General features: G+C 37.9%; 1 protein-coding gene across 3 annotated transcripts in view; it reads right to left on the reverse strand.

Moving 5' to 3' along the window:
• Positions 1–16,527, reverse strand: part of PCNX2 (pecanex 2) — a 150,673-nt gene that overhangs the window by 67,154 nt on the left and 66,992 nt on the right. For all 3 annotated transcript variants that reach the window (XM_042808635.1, XM_042808627.1, XM_042808618.1), the window contains 4 exons: positions 11,134–11,226; positions 10,484–10,634; positions 7,255–7,396; positions 1,423–1,600 (listed from right to left, as the gene is read on the reverse strand). In XM_042808635.1, the coding sequence (XP_042664569.1) occupies positions 1,423–1,600; positions 7,255–7,396; positions 10,484–10,634; positions 11,134–11,226 (564 nt within the window). The remainder of the gene's footprint in view (positions 1–1,422; positions 1,601–7,254; positions 7,397–10,483; positions 10,635–11,133; positions 11,227–16,527) is intronic.

The raw sequence follows: 16,527 nt of genomic DNA on the forward strand, positions 1-16,527 counted from the left end.
GACCCATATTAGTATCATAGGCACATGGGGGTGGGAGTGGGGAGGATGGGAGGGGACCTCTTTAAAGCAGGACTTCTTAAAAAATGCTTTTAAATCATCTCTTCTTGCTCTTTTCTTCTTTCCTTCACACCTAGCACCTGCTTTCTCACCCTGGCAGACCAGGACAGAGGGCTGGAGGCATGAAGGTGAAGCTGCTGTTAGTCACTAGATCAAGTGTTCATAGGAGAGAAAAAAAAAAAGGTGAATGTGCCTCATCAGCTTGCTAGTAGCTTGCTATTAGCCCTCTCTTACCTCTCTTTACAGCAGCGCAGAAATAAGTCTGAAAAAAAAGCATTCGATTTCTGTTTCACATTTGACCTGGATGACTGAAAATCAGCAACAGAACACCAATAAGCTGGGCCTTCCCTTGAGAAGGATGAAACTCCATCTAGACATGGGCGATACTATGAGCTCATGCTCATCACATACCTCTACATGTTGATAGGTATCTCCCACAGAACGTGCTACCATCAATATGCTACTCTGTCTTTCATCTCTCAGAAAAGAAATGATGCCAGCTGGGTCATGCTCATACATCAGGAACATTTTAGGAAAAGAAACCCTCAAAACAGAATCACCAGCAACAGAAAAGACAACAAAAGCAAACATGTTGCTAGAATTACATCTGAACAAACTGTATTATATTTTATGGCAATCAAGGATCGATAAATTCAAAAACAAAATACAAAAGAATTGCTAAAAGCTTTAGGCAAATTTTCAGCCCTTAGATTTTATCAATATATCAGATAAACCTACTTAGGTAATACGTAGATCAGTACAGGATTCAATCTCACTGGAGCAGAAAGGATTTGTTTTCTCTTTTGTTTTTGTTTTGGAAGTTAATGCAACTAGAACACACTCCAAAGAAGCCAGGAGTTAACAGAGAAAAGAGCTCTGAGGGTAGGGTTAAGGGCAGCATTGCAAGAATAAGACAGAAAGTAGGAAAAGAAAAACGTTAAGTTTGACTTTAGGAAAACATTTAATATCCGGATGATGATTAGATAACAGAATAATTTCCCAAAGGAAGTTGTTGAGTTGAACACAAGAGGCATTCAAAGGAAGCATAGATAAAAAAACACCCAGGCGATTGATCTGGAGGACAGCCCTGCACTAATGACCCAAGAGGCTCTTTTCAACTCAATGACAATTTTGAAGTTGAAAATGATAACTATGAACTCTATCACAACATGTAAACAAAAAGCAAATGCAAAACATTGCACCAAAATAGATAAGAAATTGAACTGGAACCTTGTTTTTGGCTTACTTTAATGCATAATTTCTAACAAACCCCACCATGTATTGATCAACACAGCGACACTGAGCACATAAATCAAGGTACGAAATCTATTTTTCTAGAGAAATGACAATAGCTATAAAACTTGCCTTGTGAAACACAATGGACATCATGAAGAAATCTAGCAGGAAATTTTCTGAAATGTCTCTGTAGTCAAATTGGAAAAAGATTACAGTAAAGCTCAAAGTAACAAACTGATTAATAGGATTGCAGAATGAAGAACGGAGGAGTTTCATCCCAGCAACTGTTATCAAGATAATATCACAGCTGTAAGAAAGGCAGAAAGAAAAACCTAATTAGGTCAAAATAATAAAAACATTACATTATGAAGATCTTAAATACAAACACCTGTATCAGATGCACTTTAAATTGTTATGTATATCTAAATCTTACTGATCTCTGATATTAATTCTATATTATTCTAATAATCATGTTAATCATCTCAAACGTCACAGTTTATTATAACACACTTGTTATCTCTAACGAAAAAAAATCTGTAGCAAAAGAATTGTATTAACTATTAAAAAAGAATTTAAGAAGGATATCTCATATATAGATAACATATATAATTCTCAAAGTTTTATCTTTGCACTTCCATTAATTACTGCAATTTAAGAAAACATCTTGAGCCTGCTTCACTTTCTTACTATTATTAATAGACATTCAACTCTGTGACAGTTTAGAAGTATTCTCCTACTACACACTATGTCAAAATACTAATTTTCATACCCACAGAAATGTTTGCAGTTCTTAACATTGCTACTGAGCTGGTCATCTATCCTACATACTAACTCCTTCTTTGGATGAAAACAAATTATGCATTGCATCTATGCACTGCAAAATTGATGCAATCTGCATTTTACTCTCCTCATTACATCAGGCAGAGAACTTAAGTTGAAGACTCTAAACAGTAAGTGGCCATTTAGAAAACCAAGAAGTTTATATCCAAAAATTAAAGTGCTTGGTACTGCCTCTCCAAGAAGGTAACACGCCTCTTTTAACACCCCAAAAAAACTATATGATGAAGAGAGGCAATGTGTTAGCACTGCTTAAATTTAGAAAACCACACCAAGTCTCTGAATGTTATCTGAACTTTAAGACCTGAAGTTATTCACATCTTTTAGTTCTGTTTTTAAGAGACTTCACAGAATTAGAAAGATGGTCTTGCTTTGACTGTAACTCTGATATCTTGATAATTACAGCCCACTTGGGAATTTAGTTACTGAAAAGGTCTCAGACAGATTAGTTTTAGATGGGTAGAATCAAAGCTGAAGGCAAAGCACTTTGGCTCCTTCACAAGTGCAAGGGGATAACCAGACAACAGCTGTAGGAAATCCTCAGGGTGGAGGTGGGTCTGAAAGCACTGCCCTTTCTTAACCCAATCACTCTCAGGACTGCAGATGTGGATTGTTATTGTTTGGTTGGGTGTTTTTTGTTTGTTTGTTTGTTTCATTTTGTTTTTATTTTTATACAGAAAGATAGAATAAGACTCCACAACTTCTGTTGGCAGGCACTCTACTGAAATGGTCCACAGTACTAGGCTCCACACCACCACTCCACCCTGGCATGGTACAAGCCACTTTTGAAGCATACAGGAACAGAATAAGAATTAAGAGTCAGAACTCACGACTCATCACTATTATAAGAATTTCCTTGCCACCAAAGCAGGAGTAAACAAGAGCAAAACAAGCCGCCATGTTCCTGGTGAGTGCTTAACATCTGAACCTCTGAGACTCTTGCTAAATGAGGTGGGCAACCCCTCTTTCTTCATCAAGGTCATTAAAAGCACATACACTGAAGCCATATTTTGTGAACTCAATCCTAATCACAGTCCGGGCAAAGCCTCTCAGCCCAAAACCTTTGGGTATTTTGTTCCTAGTCAGGGCAAGTTAAGAGAAAAAGGATTTATTCAGACAGCTCTGTGCACATTCAGAAGTACATCTTGAGCCTCCTAATGAACCATTCGAGTCAAACTGAGGAGTATTTAGCAATACTAGATATCCCTAGGGCTTCCTGGCATTTGAACTAGCACATTTGGATTGCAGTTTTGCATGTTGATGCCTAAGAACTGTATGGAATCTATTCCTGAAAAGAGAACCAAAATCTGACAGACATGTACAAGTAACTCTCGGTGAATTGAAAGACAGGTGATCTCTCTTATGTAAATTAAACACACTTTTTGAGAGATATGTTGTGTTTTTGATGCAGGTAAAAATAGAAGAGGACTTTAATGAATACTGAGTGCCTCAATAAACTAGGCCAGGTATTTGCAAAACGCACAGAAGGTTCTCCATCCTGCTGTGATTCAGGAGAATACCTGCTGCCATGACTGACACTTGACATATTAGAAAGTTCCAAACAGGTTTCATCATTCTAGGAAGACTTCCAACCTGACTCTCAAGTCTGATCTTATGTGGAATTAATTTTTCATTGTGTATTTTCTTTAACATACACACAAGGATATTTGTGGGCAGGACATTCTAAGGAATCACCAGGAAGTCACTGTTTGAATGAAATGCCAAGCTGACCTCATTTCTCACCTTGTCAAAGCTGTTGCTTTCAATTTTCACAAAATTCCTGAAGGGTTAATCTAAACTAAATAGATTTTGGAGCCACTACAAGCCATCCTAGCATGTCACATACAAACCAGCTGGATCTCGTATTCCTTCAGAAGAAGAACATTCTTACAACATGGAGGAATTTTCACATGGAAAATTCTCAGATGATGGAGCAAAAGGAAGACTTTTTCCTTATCAGGTCTGTTAACATTCAGAAAATTTAACAAAAAAAAAAAAAAGAAACATTTTATAAAACAATGTTCTCAAGGGGTAAGCAGAAATAAATTTGCTCATTATCCCTCTTCTTTAGAGATACTGCCACACAAGACACTCTTCCTGGGGCCTTACCTCTCAGTAGAGAGAAAGCAAGAGAAAGAATGAGAAATAAGGGCTTATTTCTGAAGGCGCTCTGGCAGGTAATATGCAAAGGCATTTCAGCTTGTCAGCATGAGTCCCACTAATAACCAGCACATCAGGGCCTCCAAAGTTGAAGTAATTCCTGGCTGTGAAGGCAGCTGTACTGCCTCTCCAAGAAGCAAACTGCTTCAGTCCTTCTAATCACAAAACAAGATGAAAATTTTTTAAGAAACAATTTCCAGTCGAGAAAAACTCCCAAATCAAATCATGTAAAATGTATCACACAGACAGAGAGCCCTCCCTTCTCTATGGTATGATGCAGTCTGATCCTCGGGTGGGAAATTACTAAGGAGTGTTCCAACAACTGGAAACAACTATTTGTATACTAACATATATGTATATATACATATATATAATGATTTATACTGTATTTTCTCTCTATTAGTGATGTGGTATACGAAGAACCAAAGAGAATCAACGACAACCCCCTCAGGGACTTACAGACTCAAGGAGGAGGTAGGATCTGAGGACAGATGTCTTGTGTATGGCACGTACATGTGAGTCTTAGGGAATGTGTATTAAAGAGAAGTGCCATAGAAAAAGGGGATACAGAAAACGTTCTAGTCTTGGTTACAAGTAAAAGGGGAAAATACATGAAGATCAGTGAAGACAGAAGGCAGACAGAAGACTATGTGGCAGCTTCCATTATTTCCTACCTCTATGCTCCTATTAACAGGGACAGCAGATAAGAAAAAAGCCAATAAGGGTCAGGAAAGACATGCATCTCATGGATTTTAAAAACACAAACATAAAGAAAACAAGTTCATCTTCCTTGCAATCCACTGATACAACTGTAACCTGGGTAAACATCGCAAAAACCAATCTGTACCACTAAGGCCAGCAGCAGTCTTGCCACAGCAGCACTCATTCCATGGTTTGAAAAGAGCTACAGTTCCACCACTGCCAGTATAAAAGATCACAGAATGACTTGGGTTGGAAGGGAACCCAAGGATAATCAAATTCCAGCCCCCTGCCACAGGCAGGGCCACCAATCTCCAGATCTGGTACTAGACCAGGTTGCCCAGGGCTCCATTCAACCTGGTTTTTAACAGCTCCAGGGATGGTGCATCCAAAGCCTCCCTGAACAGCCTGTTTCAGCACCTCACCGCTCTCTCTCTGTGAAGAACTTCCCCCGATATCCAATCTAAACCCTCCTTTTTTGAGCTTAAAACCATTCCCCCTTATCCTATCGCTATCTACCCGAGTAAAAAGTTGATTCTCCTCTTTTTTTATAATAGATATAGTCTACCCTCTCTACGTCATACCTTATCTTTGACTGCAGTTTGAGCATACCTGAGAGGAACTTCTTTGAAACAGCAGTCAGGAACTGTATTTTTACTGGCATGCTTAAAGGTAGTTTTAAATCCAAAGCAATCACACAAACACACAGAGGATGGGGAAGGAAAGGACTGTTGTGTTATTCTCCTACAGGCTAAACGGTCAGAGACAGAGAAATGTAATTACTTTCTTTAATCTCAAGATTTTTGAGAGACTGAGTCACTACTTTTGAATGCTCAAGGGAGGCAATACTTTAAAGCGTAATCCAGCTTTGAGGAATGACTACATAAAAAACAGTACCTTCTTAACCCTACGTGTTTGCTCTGTACATGTATTCAGCCATGTCTGCTAACTACTAACAAATGGCATTTTGATTAGTGTTTAGTTCTCCCAGTCTCACAGAAGCAAATACAGAAGTGAGCATGAACTCAGTCTTACCCCATGCAATACACCTAAACTCCTGAATGCCTCTGCCTTCACATCTCCCAAGGTCTGGGAGTAAAAGGTCAACAGGGAACTGTATAGGCCATCTCCAAGTGACCACTGAGAATCTCTCTGAAAAAGTAGTTGTTAGGGAGGTATACACAGAAAAATCTGACTAATGCCACAGTCCTAGTTTTAGCCCCCAAAAGCAAGGGATTTAAATATTTATATATTATAAATATATTTTTATACATATATGTATACATACATATATAAATTAAAATGTCTACTGTTCCTAAAGCTGTGTTATTCTCTGAGGGAGAAGAATAAATAAAACATGCTTTCTTTTTTTTAATAAAAATTTGATGTAAAATTTAAAATCTAAAATCTTATCAATACTTTAAGAACTCCTCCTCCCCTCCACAGTTTTTCCTGTTACTGGAACCTTCCTTCCTGAACACTGTTTCTTTGTTTTTGTTATCTGCGTCATTCTGATAAAAAGACTGCAGAAACTCTGCTCACTGGGGATACTGCAGAAACTAAGCCTGCTGAATATCTGCAGTAGGTAAGTCACCAACCAAAATATTTCCCATAAAAGGCTGTCTGCAAGGATCATACTGTGAGTCCACGGATCAGCACTGCCAATTCTGCTTAATATCAGAGACAGACTTCAGGGGGAAAAAAAAAAAAGAAAAAAAACCTCTTACATACCTATATTTCTGAAGCCTCTCTTAATGCAGGACTACCTGCCATTCTATATTAAATATTTTATACGGTTTAGCCTGACCTGAGTGGGAAAACTGATGATAATTCCTTTGGGAGCCTATGCTGTAGTCCTAAAAATCCTCAGTTCGGAAATGTTTCCTGATATCCAGCCTAGATTTCTCATTTTCATCTGATTAATTCCAGTTACCCCACTGTGCTTATACTCATCAAACACCTGCTGCCTCGTATAGTGTGTCTTGCTTTTAATTGACATTCAGACATTCCATATATATCTATATATAGCTCTTTAATCTTTTAATTTCTCTGTCTCTCACTGGGGTCATGTCTTTGAGTACTCTAAGGCAGCTTTGTTTTTTTTCTTTCAGCAGAACCAATGATTGTTGTATATGGAAACTAATAATGGCACATGCAAACTGTGATAAGCATGCAGACTTCTTCGAGAAACAAATTTCATTTCTCAGTCTTCAGTCTATGTCTGAGTAGTCTACTAATCACATGAATGAGTTATAATCAACTTACTGTGTACCAAGCTTCTTGTATTTACTAATGGAGAAAGCATCAATGGTGAGGGCATTCAATATTATAGCTGGATATAAGACATATTTCTCAAAGCACTGAAGCCAGACATACAGCCTTTCAAACCACATCAAATGAGCAGCATCTGAAACAAAAATTCAGGAAACAGAACATTTCATCAAATTACCTGCATTTTTGTACTGCAATAATGTAAAAGTAAAGAAGTGAGTTAGCTTACGTGAACGAGGATAATCAACCAACTAATTTATGGCACAAAGAAATTCCTAATTCTTTTGTAACAGGGAAATCATTTAGCTCTCTCAATTTAGAGAGTATCTGTTTAGCTTCTTAGAATTGCATTCATGAAAAAAATCTTAAATGGTAAGAGGTGGTCCATGTAGATTCTAAGTAACAGTGGATTCTATACAATTCCATTACTAGTCACTGAACTGAATAGCACCTCTGGTGATGTAATTGTTCAGTAGAGACTCTCTTCAGCACTGACCTGGTGGATGACCTACAGAACCTCATACCATTATCTCAGGCAGCAGACTTTTTTTTTTTTTTTTTTTTTTTTTAAAAAACAAACAACATCACAGGCTTAACAGGAGAATTAAACAAGAACTGAATGCTCTGTGCAACTAAATAGCTATATGAGAACTCAGGTGAACTGAGTACAGAAACATCAGCGTATGGAAAAGAGTAATGTTTATTCTCAGCTGAGGTAGACAAGGCTATTGGGAAAAAAAAAAACAACTGCAAAAGGCAGAAGTTGGTATTGAGTCAGAAATAATGATGCCAGCTTCTGAATTTCCAATACTCTTTCCCTGCAGAAATGGAAATTATTGTGTATAAACAACCCCCCCACACATAACTTCTTAATGACAGGAAAAAAAACATGCTGAACAGCTACCTCCTAAGCTCATATACACAGCAAGGTATCTATTTTGGAACCTAGCTCTTATTCGCTCCTTCTCCTAATTGCTCTCAGAGCTCCTGTTCTCCACTAAAGAACTTCATCTGGTTGTCCAAAGCTGAGCTCTGTTTAGGAACTCGGGCTTGAATAAAGAGATGTGCATATCAAGTAGGCCAAAAGGAAAGTAGCCACAGGAGCAAGGCATGCATAGCCAACGCAGTGAGAAAAAGAGCATATGTTCAGAGGGGACCTAGGGATAAAAATGGATGATTTGAAAATGGCTGAGATGAATCTGTGGGGTATAAAAGTAGTAGTGGTGAGAAAGAAAAAGACAGCCTAGTGTGTTAGGGTTTTTCACACAGCCTGGCACTTTCTATGCATTGTACCATAAGCTCACTCTTTCTTCCTGCAGTCAGTCAAAATAAGACAAAATAAATGAGGTATCTCATAGGTACATCATGAGAACTGTTCTCATAACTGCTATACTGTGGAGGGCCTGAAAGCCTAAATGGCTCATCTGAAGTCTATGAAACAAACCTAGAGTAAACTTACGGAATTGTCATTACCAGCTGCTCATCTAAGTGCTAGCAATCATTCATCTTTACCATAGGACTCCACTTGTCAAAAATGAGGAAGTTGAAAATGAAATTCTATGCAGTCAAAGCTCCTAAAAAATCCCTTGTTAGATGTGTTTGTCTCATTACTGTCCATGCCTGACCACTAGAGGATACTGTCTTTTTCCAAGCTTCTCCTTCTATACACATAAAGAACCTTTAAACTCTGCTCCTACATTTTTCTTACAGAGTGAAAGAAAGAAGATAGTCTGTCAGACATATCTATCAAAGGGATTACCCAACCTCTTACTCAGCCTGTCTCATCTGAGAACATAATAAAAAGCCTCTACAGAAGCCCAAGAGACTGGAGGAAAAAAAACAACGTATAATGTATATAAAACTCTGTTTTCTTCACACACGACCAGAACATCACAATCGTTCTTAAAACTCAAAGTAAGGAATTAGATCACATGTAAAATCAGAACTGCAAAGGAAGCAAAATATCCTGCTGCCTGCAGCAGGTAGCGTGGGTAGCTGATCTCAAAGCAGAAGAAAACTTGTCTGTGGAGATCAGTCTAGCAGAACTCTACCTTCAACCTTTTCAAAAGCTGAATCATTGCATTTAAGAAAATGTTTCCTGACAAATGAAGACAGATTTAATCAGGACAAAGCAAAGAAATCCCACATTAGTCTTTTTATTATTAAGTTGATGTAAAAAATAGTGAAATTTGGACACTCATCAAAATTACTGATAATCAGTGAGAGAACGCCCTGAACAATGTTTTCAGCTGGTAATGATCTTTAAAAAGTTCCATATTTCTACTACACTTTCCTTCATGCATTGCAGTAGAAGTTAAAAAGCAACCCTCAGTAAAGTTTCTTGGGTAGTTTTTCATACCCAAGTCTTGTTTGGAAAGTAATTGTTTTGAAAGACGTGATTTTTTTTTAAAGATGATTTAAATTCTTAATGCACGGTTTTGCTTAGCGATCTGAACTCTTTTGTTGTTCAGCTGGAGAACAGACTAAAGTCTCTCAGCAGATTGTGTTCTCACAACATTGCCTTCAAACACCTCAGAAACATATACTGAGAATGATTAAGGCAGAGGATCCATCAAGAAATGACAAGCAAGCTTTAGGCTGGTAGCAAATAAAAGATGAGAGCCAAGGGGAAAAAAATGCCATCCTTCTCAAAGTATGCTAGCTGCTTGTGGAAACAACACTATCAAGAATAGGAAATCAGGCCCCAGCATTCTAAAATATTAACACATACTCCTACACATCATGGCACTACCTGTTAAAGCCAGAAAGAACAGTTACCAGCAACAAATCTTCACAATTTCTTCCAATTTTACTGTTCTTCTAATAGCATTACAATAGAAATTAAAACTAGGTTGCATCATCCATACTGTTCAAATAATACATAATTCTGTGACAACAAGAAGAAGCCACTTAAAATGCCAACACATCAAGCAACACAGCAAATAACGGTATTGTAATGCAAAAGTAGAAAGCAGATCAGATGGTGGTTCATGAAAGCCTACTTAAGGCAACTAAGAAGATTAAGAGACCTTACTGTTTGACACACAACCTGAGGCTGAGAGCAGGAACTGTTTAGCCCTGAGAAAAAAAACACTCATGTAACATCTTATCAAACAGAAAACAAATTATTCCCTCTGCTTTGTTCTTTCTGGATTTTTGTTTTTAAATCAAGACAGGCTGCAAGCCATGACATCCATTGTTTAGATAAGATTTCATTACAAACCTCTCACTTCCCGTTGCTGGTGTTCTTTGCTTTTAAGTATGGGGTGGGAGATCCACAGCCAGGGGTGATGCTTGCGAAGCTGAGGAAGTATGTAATGCGTTACAAATCCCACAGTCCATGCTAAAGCAAACAGGACAATGCTGAGAAATGGCTAGGCCAAATGAGGAAAAAAAAAAACAAACACATGGTTATAATTTGCAAATAACTTTTTGTTTGTTTTAAAACATGTCCTTACAATGAGATTTCTACCCAATTAATGTTCTCTCCCCCCTCCCCCCCCCACCATTCAAATTCATTTCACAGGCGTATGTATTTAGAAATATAAATTTTGCAGAGACAATTCACCATTTTTCCTCCTAAATAGAGGAGAAAATGCAAATGATTGGATTTATCCACTCTGTCTCTCAGGTTGCATATCATAGAAGAGGTGCATATGTGCAAAGGCTTAGGGAAATAGACACCAAGTAAGTAATATTTTGCCTGATGCAAATATCCACATTCTAATTCACACTGCACGTCAAAAAGCATTAACTTATCACAGCCAGTAAATACATTTTCTCAAACTTCCCTTTCCCCAGTATCTTCCAGCTAACATATTCTGTGATTTTACATAAGAGATAATACCTTAGAAAAAGAAAAAGGACACATACCCTTAATGATAGAAACACAGTGCTGGCACTCACAGCAAATGACAGAACAGCTGCTGCTGTGCAGACAATGAGATCCGATTTCAAAACTTCTTTCTGTGAAAATTATTTTATACCAAATTAGCACACCAATACCATTTCACCTAGATAAAGTAAATTACTCTCTTCTAAATTACTTGCAGACTGTCTTGTGGTAAGGCTAATCATCACTCCCCGATACAAAAGCGTTCTCTCCACTCTGCTTTGTGAAATTATTTCTTCATACGCTGGGCGTGTCAAGAAACCATGTTTATCTTCATCGTGACTAACTTTAAATTGTATTTTTAAATTTGGTTTTAACACTAGATAAATGAAAGCAATACAATTTTCACACTGAGCCTAATTCTATTTAAGGAAAATAACTCTTTCACATTATGGCATTTTTATTTTTGGAAATAAAAATTCTGGTTCCATTACCTATCTGCAAGCGTTACAATTTCTTTAGATTTGCTTGCATTATTGGAATGACTCATGCTTTTCTGTAATGCCTTCAGACACACAAGCTAATACATTTATTATGTTCTAAAGTGACATGTCCCATTCTCTGATTTTCTATATCAGAAGTCAAATTTCAGCAAGATTTTATGGGTTTCAGACAAGGCCATTTTTCTGCTATCACTCAATGATAACACAAGGACAAGTGTGCCTTTATATAAGGGTTTATAAGTAGGGTAGGAGTAATTTTGTTTTAAAAGATTAGAAAAATATCATGATCTTTCTGGACCGCTTTTCTTGTGATTAAAATGTCATTCTCAGTAAACAAATAAACAAGATAGCTTTCGAGCTCTGTGATCTTCTGAATTGTACTTCAGAGGTCACTCAAATATCTGCCTGAGTAGGTGAAAATCTTCTCCTAGGTTTGTGAATGGGATATTCAACTTCAACAGCCAATATTAGTGCTAACTCATCACATGCATATATAATCACTTATAGATCCTGGTTTAAAAAATGATTTATGCTATAATTCAAAACCATCTAGAAACACTATGCAGAATAAAACACTTTGTTAGAATTTGAAATTCATCCAGTTTCCTAGTGCTGCAATCTAGGTAATTTTCCTTTATCTCATCAGAGAAAAGAAAAAAAAAAAAACAACCATAAAATATTGATGGGATAGCAAACCTAAGAATAAGGGATAAGAAAGCAGAAGTGAACAACAGACACATTTGTAAAATTACCAGACAAGCTGGTAGCAACCACTATATTTAGGCTGCCTGTCACTCTGTTACAAGATGCTTCTTAGTAAAAGGTCACCAGCATCAGCACTTCCACTTACTGCAGCAGGCCTTTGAAATTCAGCAGGACTAAAAAGCCTTCAGGCTCAAGAAGTACTTTTGCTTTGTCCCGTGAAACTCTAATCCCATTTAGCTGAATTTTTGAGCTTTATTAAGTTGTCCTTTCTTTTCTCAGGTTGCTCAGAAAAACATCCTTCCAAAAGAGCAGCACTCCCTGCACTCCTCAAGCTACGCTCTCTTCATATGGCACTGTACTCAGCAAGGACCATAAATGCGGAGGCAGAGTTCTGTTGGACTCTTCCCAATCATCCTCACAAGACACAGTCCTGCTGTCCTTGTCCCATTCTTCTTGGACATCGTATGGATGAGGAAAATCACGCTAGGGAGCTTACAGAAAAGGTCTTCACTGAAAAAACCCTTCATCCCTACATATTCCCACAGGTTCTCTCAAACTGGCTTAGACCTTCTCTCACAAGAGAGAAGCAGTACTAAAAAATCATGGATAAAATCCCAATAAAGATAGATACAGGATTTATTACCAACTCATAAAATGGAGATACTTTTTAAATTTTTCCAATCTTTTTAAAGCTATTTCATACAAAGCCAACTTAAAGCAACAGTATTTTACTGCAAAATTCATTATCTGAGAAAGCTGAGCAGTGCCCTATTTACATAGCCCTGTGCTTCAGCCCTTTTGTGGAGATCTATTATGGAAAGTCCTCATAAAGTACCATTTTTCTGCACAGCTGAATCCAACTAGTCAATCACTTAAAACAAGCTTATAAAAACAATTAAACAAACCATATTTTCAAGCTTCCCTTCACAACCAAAAAGGATTCCTATTACAGTGACAGCTGTGTGTTTTTTGTAATCAGGTGACTGAAGAAGGTGCCATTTTAAGAATTGTATCAAATAAAGATTTAGTCAAAGTCAGAAGTAGTGATAATAATGGATACTGGAGGGAGGAGAAAAGACACCCTTGCTTCCCATTCTGTACACAGACCAGGTTATCAACAAGCAAAATGTACTACAAAAACTGTATTACACAGGACTGCTATTTCCCATTTTTCCCATCTTTGCCTTTGCAAGTGTTCTTCCTACTGTGCTTGCACTGCTTTTGACACATTAAGAATCAGATGCAGGAAAAGGCCTTCGTTTTCAGAGTAACACTCACTATTCAGCTATTTGAATCCAAATTTGATAGTTGTGTCCCAACTTTGACAGTACCTAGTGTGGCTAAAGTTTTATTTATGGCTAGGCTTACCCCCTTGCCCTCGAACAGAACTGCTTCAGCTGCTGACTTTCACAATAGTCCCCGCAGGAGGCAGGAGATCCTTCTTGATGTGGCAGACATTATTCAAGCTTCTCACAGTTTAGTTCTTTTTCTTTCTAAAACAAAGCCGGGCAGGAGTAACTTTGTTTTGTGTGAGGGCATAATGGCCAAGACCCACAAGAAATGGCTGACCCTGAGCAGTTGTTCTCTGCCTGAAGGGAATTCAAAGCTACCTTCCAACAGGATGCCCTGGGCATTCATCTACAGGTTGCTGTAGAGATGGGTCTTGTGGCTTCCACTTGCCTTCAGTAGGAAGAGGAAGTGCCTAAAGACTCAGAAAAACACAAGAAGGAACGTGACTCTACTGGTAGAGCAGTGAGCCAAAGGAAGGCAGAGCAGGAAGCACAGACATGTTCTGGCTCTTATTCCAAGGCTGCTTTCTCTGCAGGGTTGCAAAACAGTCATCTCATATAAAACTGAACTCAGTTTGCACCTCTCTGTGAGCTGCTTGAAGAGCTGACAGCAGCATGACTGTGTATCGTAAGAATGAGGTTTATTCAGCTCACCTGAAGAGAACCACAATACATTTTCAGAAGGAGATTGAATTCTGTGAAACTCAAAATGAGTTAAGACATCATCCTGCTGTCTTCATGGATAGGAAGTAGGACCCTCTCCTGCTCTTGGCACCCCTTTATCTTCCTAGCTGCTACTATGCAAATGCCTATCTTGGACACAATTCTGTCCTCCAGCTGTCTAAAGCAGAACTTCAGATTCCATTCCCAACCACAGACACTTATGAATTGATTGCTGAACGACTCTACAACACTTAAGTCCTTTATTTTAATTGGTCCAACATAGAAAAGTTAACCTCTGATCACAGTTAGTATCTCTGCAATGAGAAATAGCCATTACCAGAGTGTTATAGTTGGGGTGAAAACAGATGGTTTTTTTCCTCCATTTTACACTTGAGAGAAAAAAGAAAAAACCCAACCCAACAATATTACATCTCATGCCTCAGAGATTTTACATGTTGCAGCAGGATTCATTTGTTTAAAAATTATTTTCAATTACGCTTTTGGAGCTTTGTACAAATCCTTTTACTAGTTATGCATATGTTTGCATTAAAGACCAGGAAGGAACCTGGGTTTGAATTTAACGCATTAATACCTTCAAGCCACTGGTTAATCTAGCAATCAGCCATGTGGATGCCGACAGAAATTAATTGTAAGGGTAGGAAGCTCCATTCTCAAAGCTGAATGGTCAATTATCCTTCACAGCTGTTTCATAATTCTGGTTTCCAAAGCTGGCAAATCTTACACAGTTATTCAAGCAAAGGAAAATAGTAAAGGTCATGGAACTAAACATTAGAGATGATGCATTTATTACTGCTAACGTTAATATCAAGCCAATAGAGAATACAATAGATTAATTTTCAATATCAATCTAATTTGCTGCCTTCAGCTGTTTAATGGTGTGAATTAATTTTGTATATTTCAGCATTTCTGTTTCAAAAGGGTCTTATTTCAGTGTCACGTTATGCACACCATACACATGCATATAGACCAGAGCAGGGCTGTTCTGCTGTGTGGCATTTTCATGTCCTCTGACACTGCTTTTAAAAGTCAGTTGAGTCTTACAATCTACACGTGGTTTTTATTGGAAGGTTGGTCAGCAGAGATTGTGGCTTGATTGTGTTCCTCAAACTTGAGGCACATGCACTTTTCTGTGCTTCAGTTCTTCCCTACTTGCTGTATTAGCGCTGCACTGTGAGATAGCAGTGAGAATCCTGTGGCAAACTGGTTTAAGTGTACCAGTTAACACAGGAACTAGACAAAGAGCCTGCATTAGTCAGAAAGTGCTCTCATTCTTCAAGAGATCTCTCATTGAGCAAGAACTAGTACTACTAATCAACACTGAGCAAATAAATTTGCTTACAGCTTTTATAAAGATTGAAAGAAACCAGCACAGAAAAAGAGTAATGCAAAGAACTAGGAAGTTTCAGCAACATCAAAGGTAAACAGCCTCGGTTCTAGAAGCAGCAGCATAGGGTGTTAAACATACAGATGAGTGCCAACTCCCCAAAACCAAATAAAGCCTTGAGAGAAAAAGGTGTTGGAAATTCCACTTACCAAAACAAAACAAAACAAAAAAAAAAAAAAGACCAACCAATAAACAAAATCAATCAAACAATAAAAAAAAAGCACCCCTAGCAAAATATTGGAGTCAGGAAACATGACGAAGAAATGGAATCCTATGCCTGACCAGTCCTACAGCAGTCACCCCTGTGGTTCTATGTTCCCAGATCCATCAGATCTGCCCAAATGCAGTTGAAACACATGGTAACTCTGTTGGTATATGACATCAGACCACTATGCACATTACTGATACAAAAATAGGCATAGAGTCTCCATTTTCATGACTCCATTTTCAAATGACAGTCAGGATCTTAGATGAGATTTTGTTCATTCTCGCTTTTTTCCTCTCAAAACATTGAAGTGTTGTTTAAGGTTTCCCTTTGCACTGTGAAATGCAGCCAGTTACAAGGACAGCTGCATTAACTGCTTCATTCCTTTGGCAAGATTCCATCTGCAGAACAGATGAAATCACTCTATCCTGCTCCAAGATGGGTACTACAAGTGCAATATAAATACCAGAGAATGAGAAACTTTCAGTTACATCTGCAACACACTGTACGAGAAAGGACTGACAACGTGGCAAAATATAGCAAAATACAGCAAAATTTTAACATAAATACTCGTTTACTTTCTCTGTTATATTTGTATTGGAAATGCGGTGCTGGTACAAACAGTATAGTTTATAAGAAGCCATAGCTCAATGCAGACGACAGGA

This window comes from Centrocercus urophasianus, unplaced genomic scaffold, assembly GCF_019232065.1.
Source record: "Centrocercus urophasianus isolate 14NV4802_14NV808 unplaced genomic scaffold, USGS_Curo_1.0 seq_10, whole genome shotgun sequence".
NCBI lineage: Eukaryota > Metazoa > Chordata > Aves > Galliformes > Phasianidae > Centrocercus > Centrocercus urophasianus.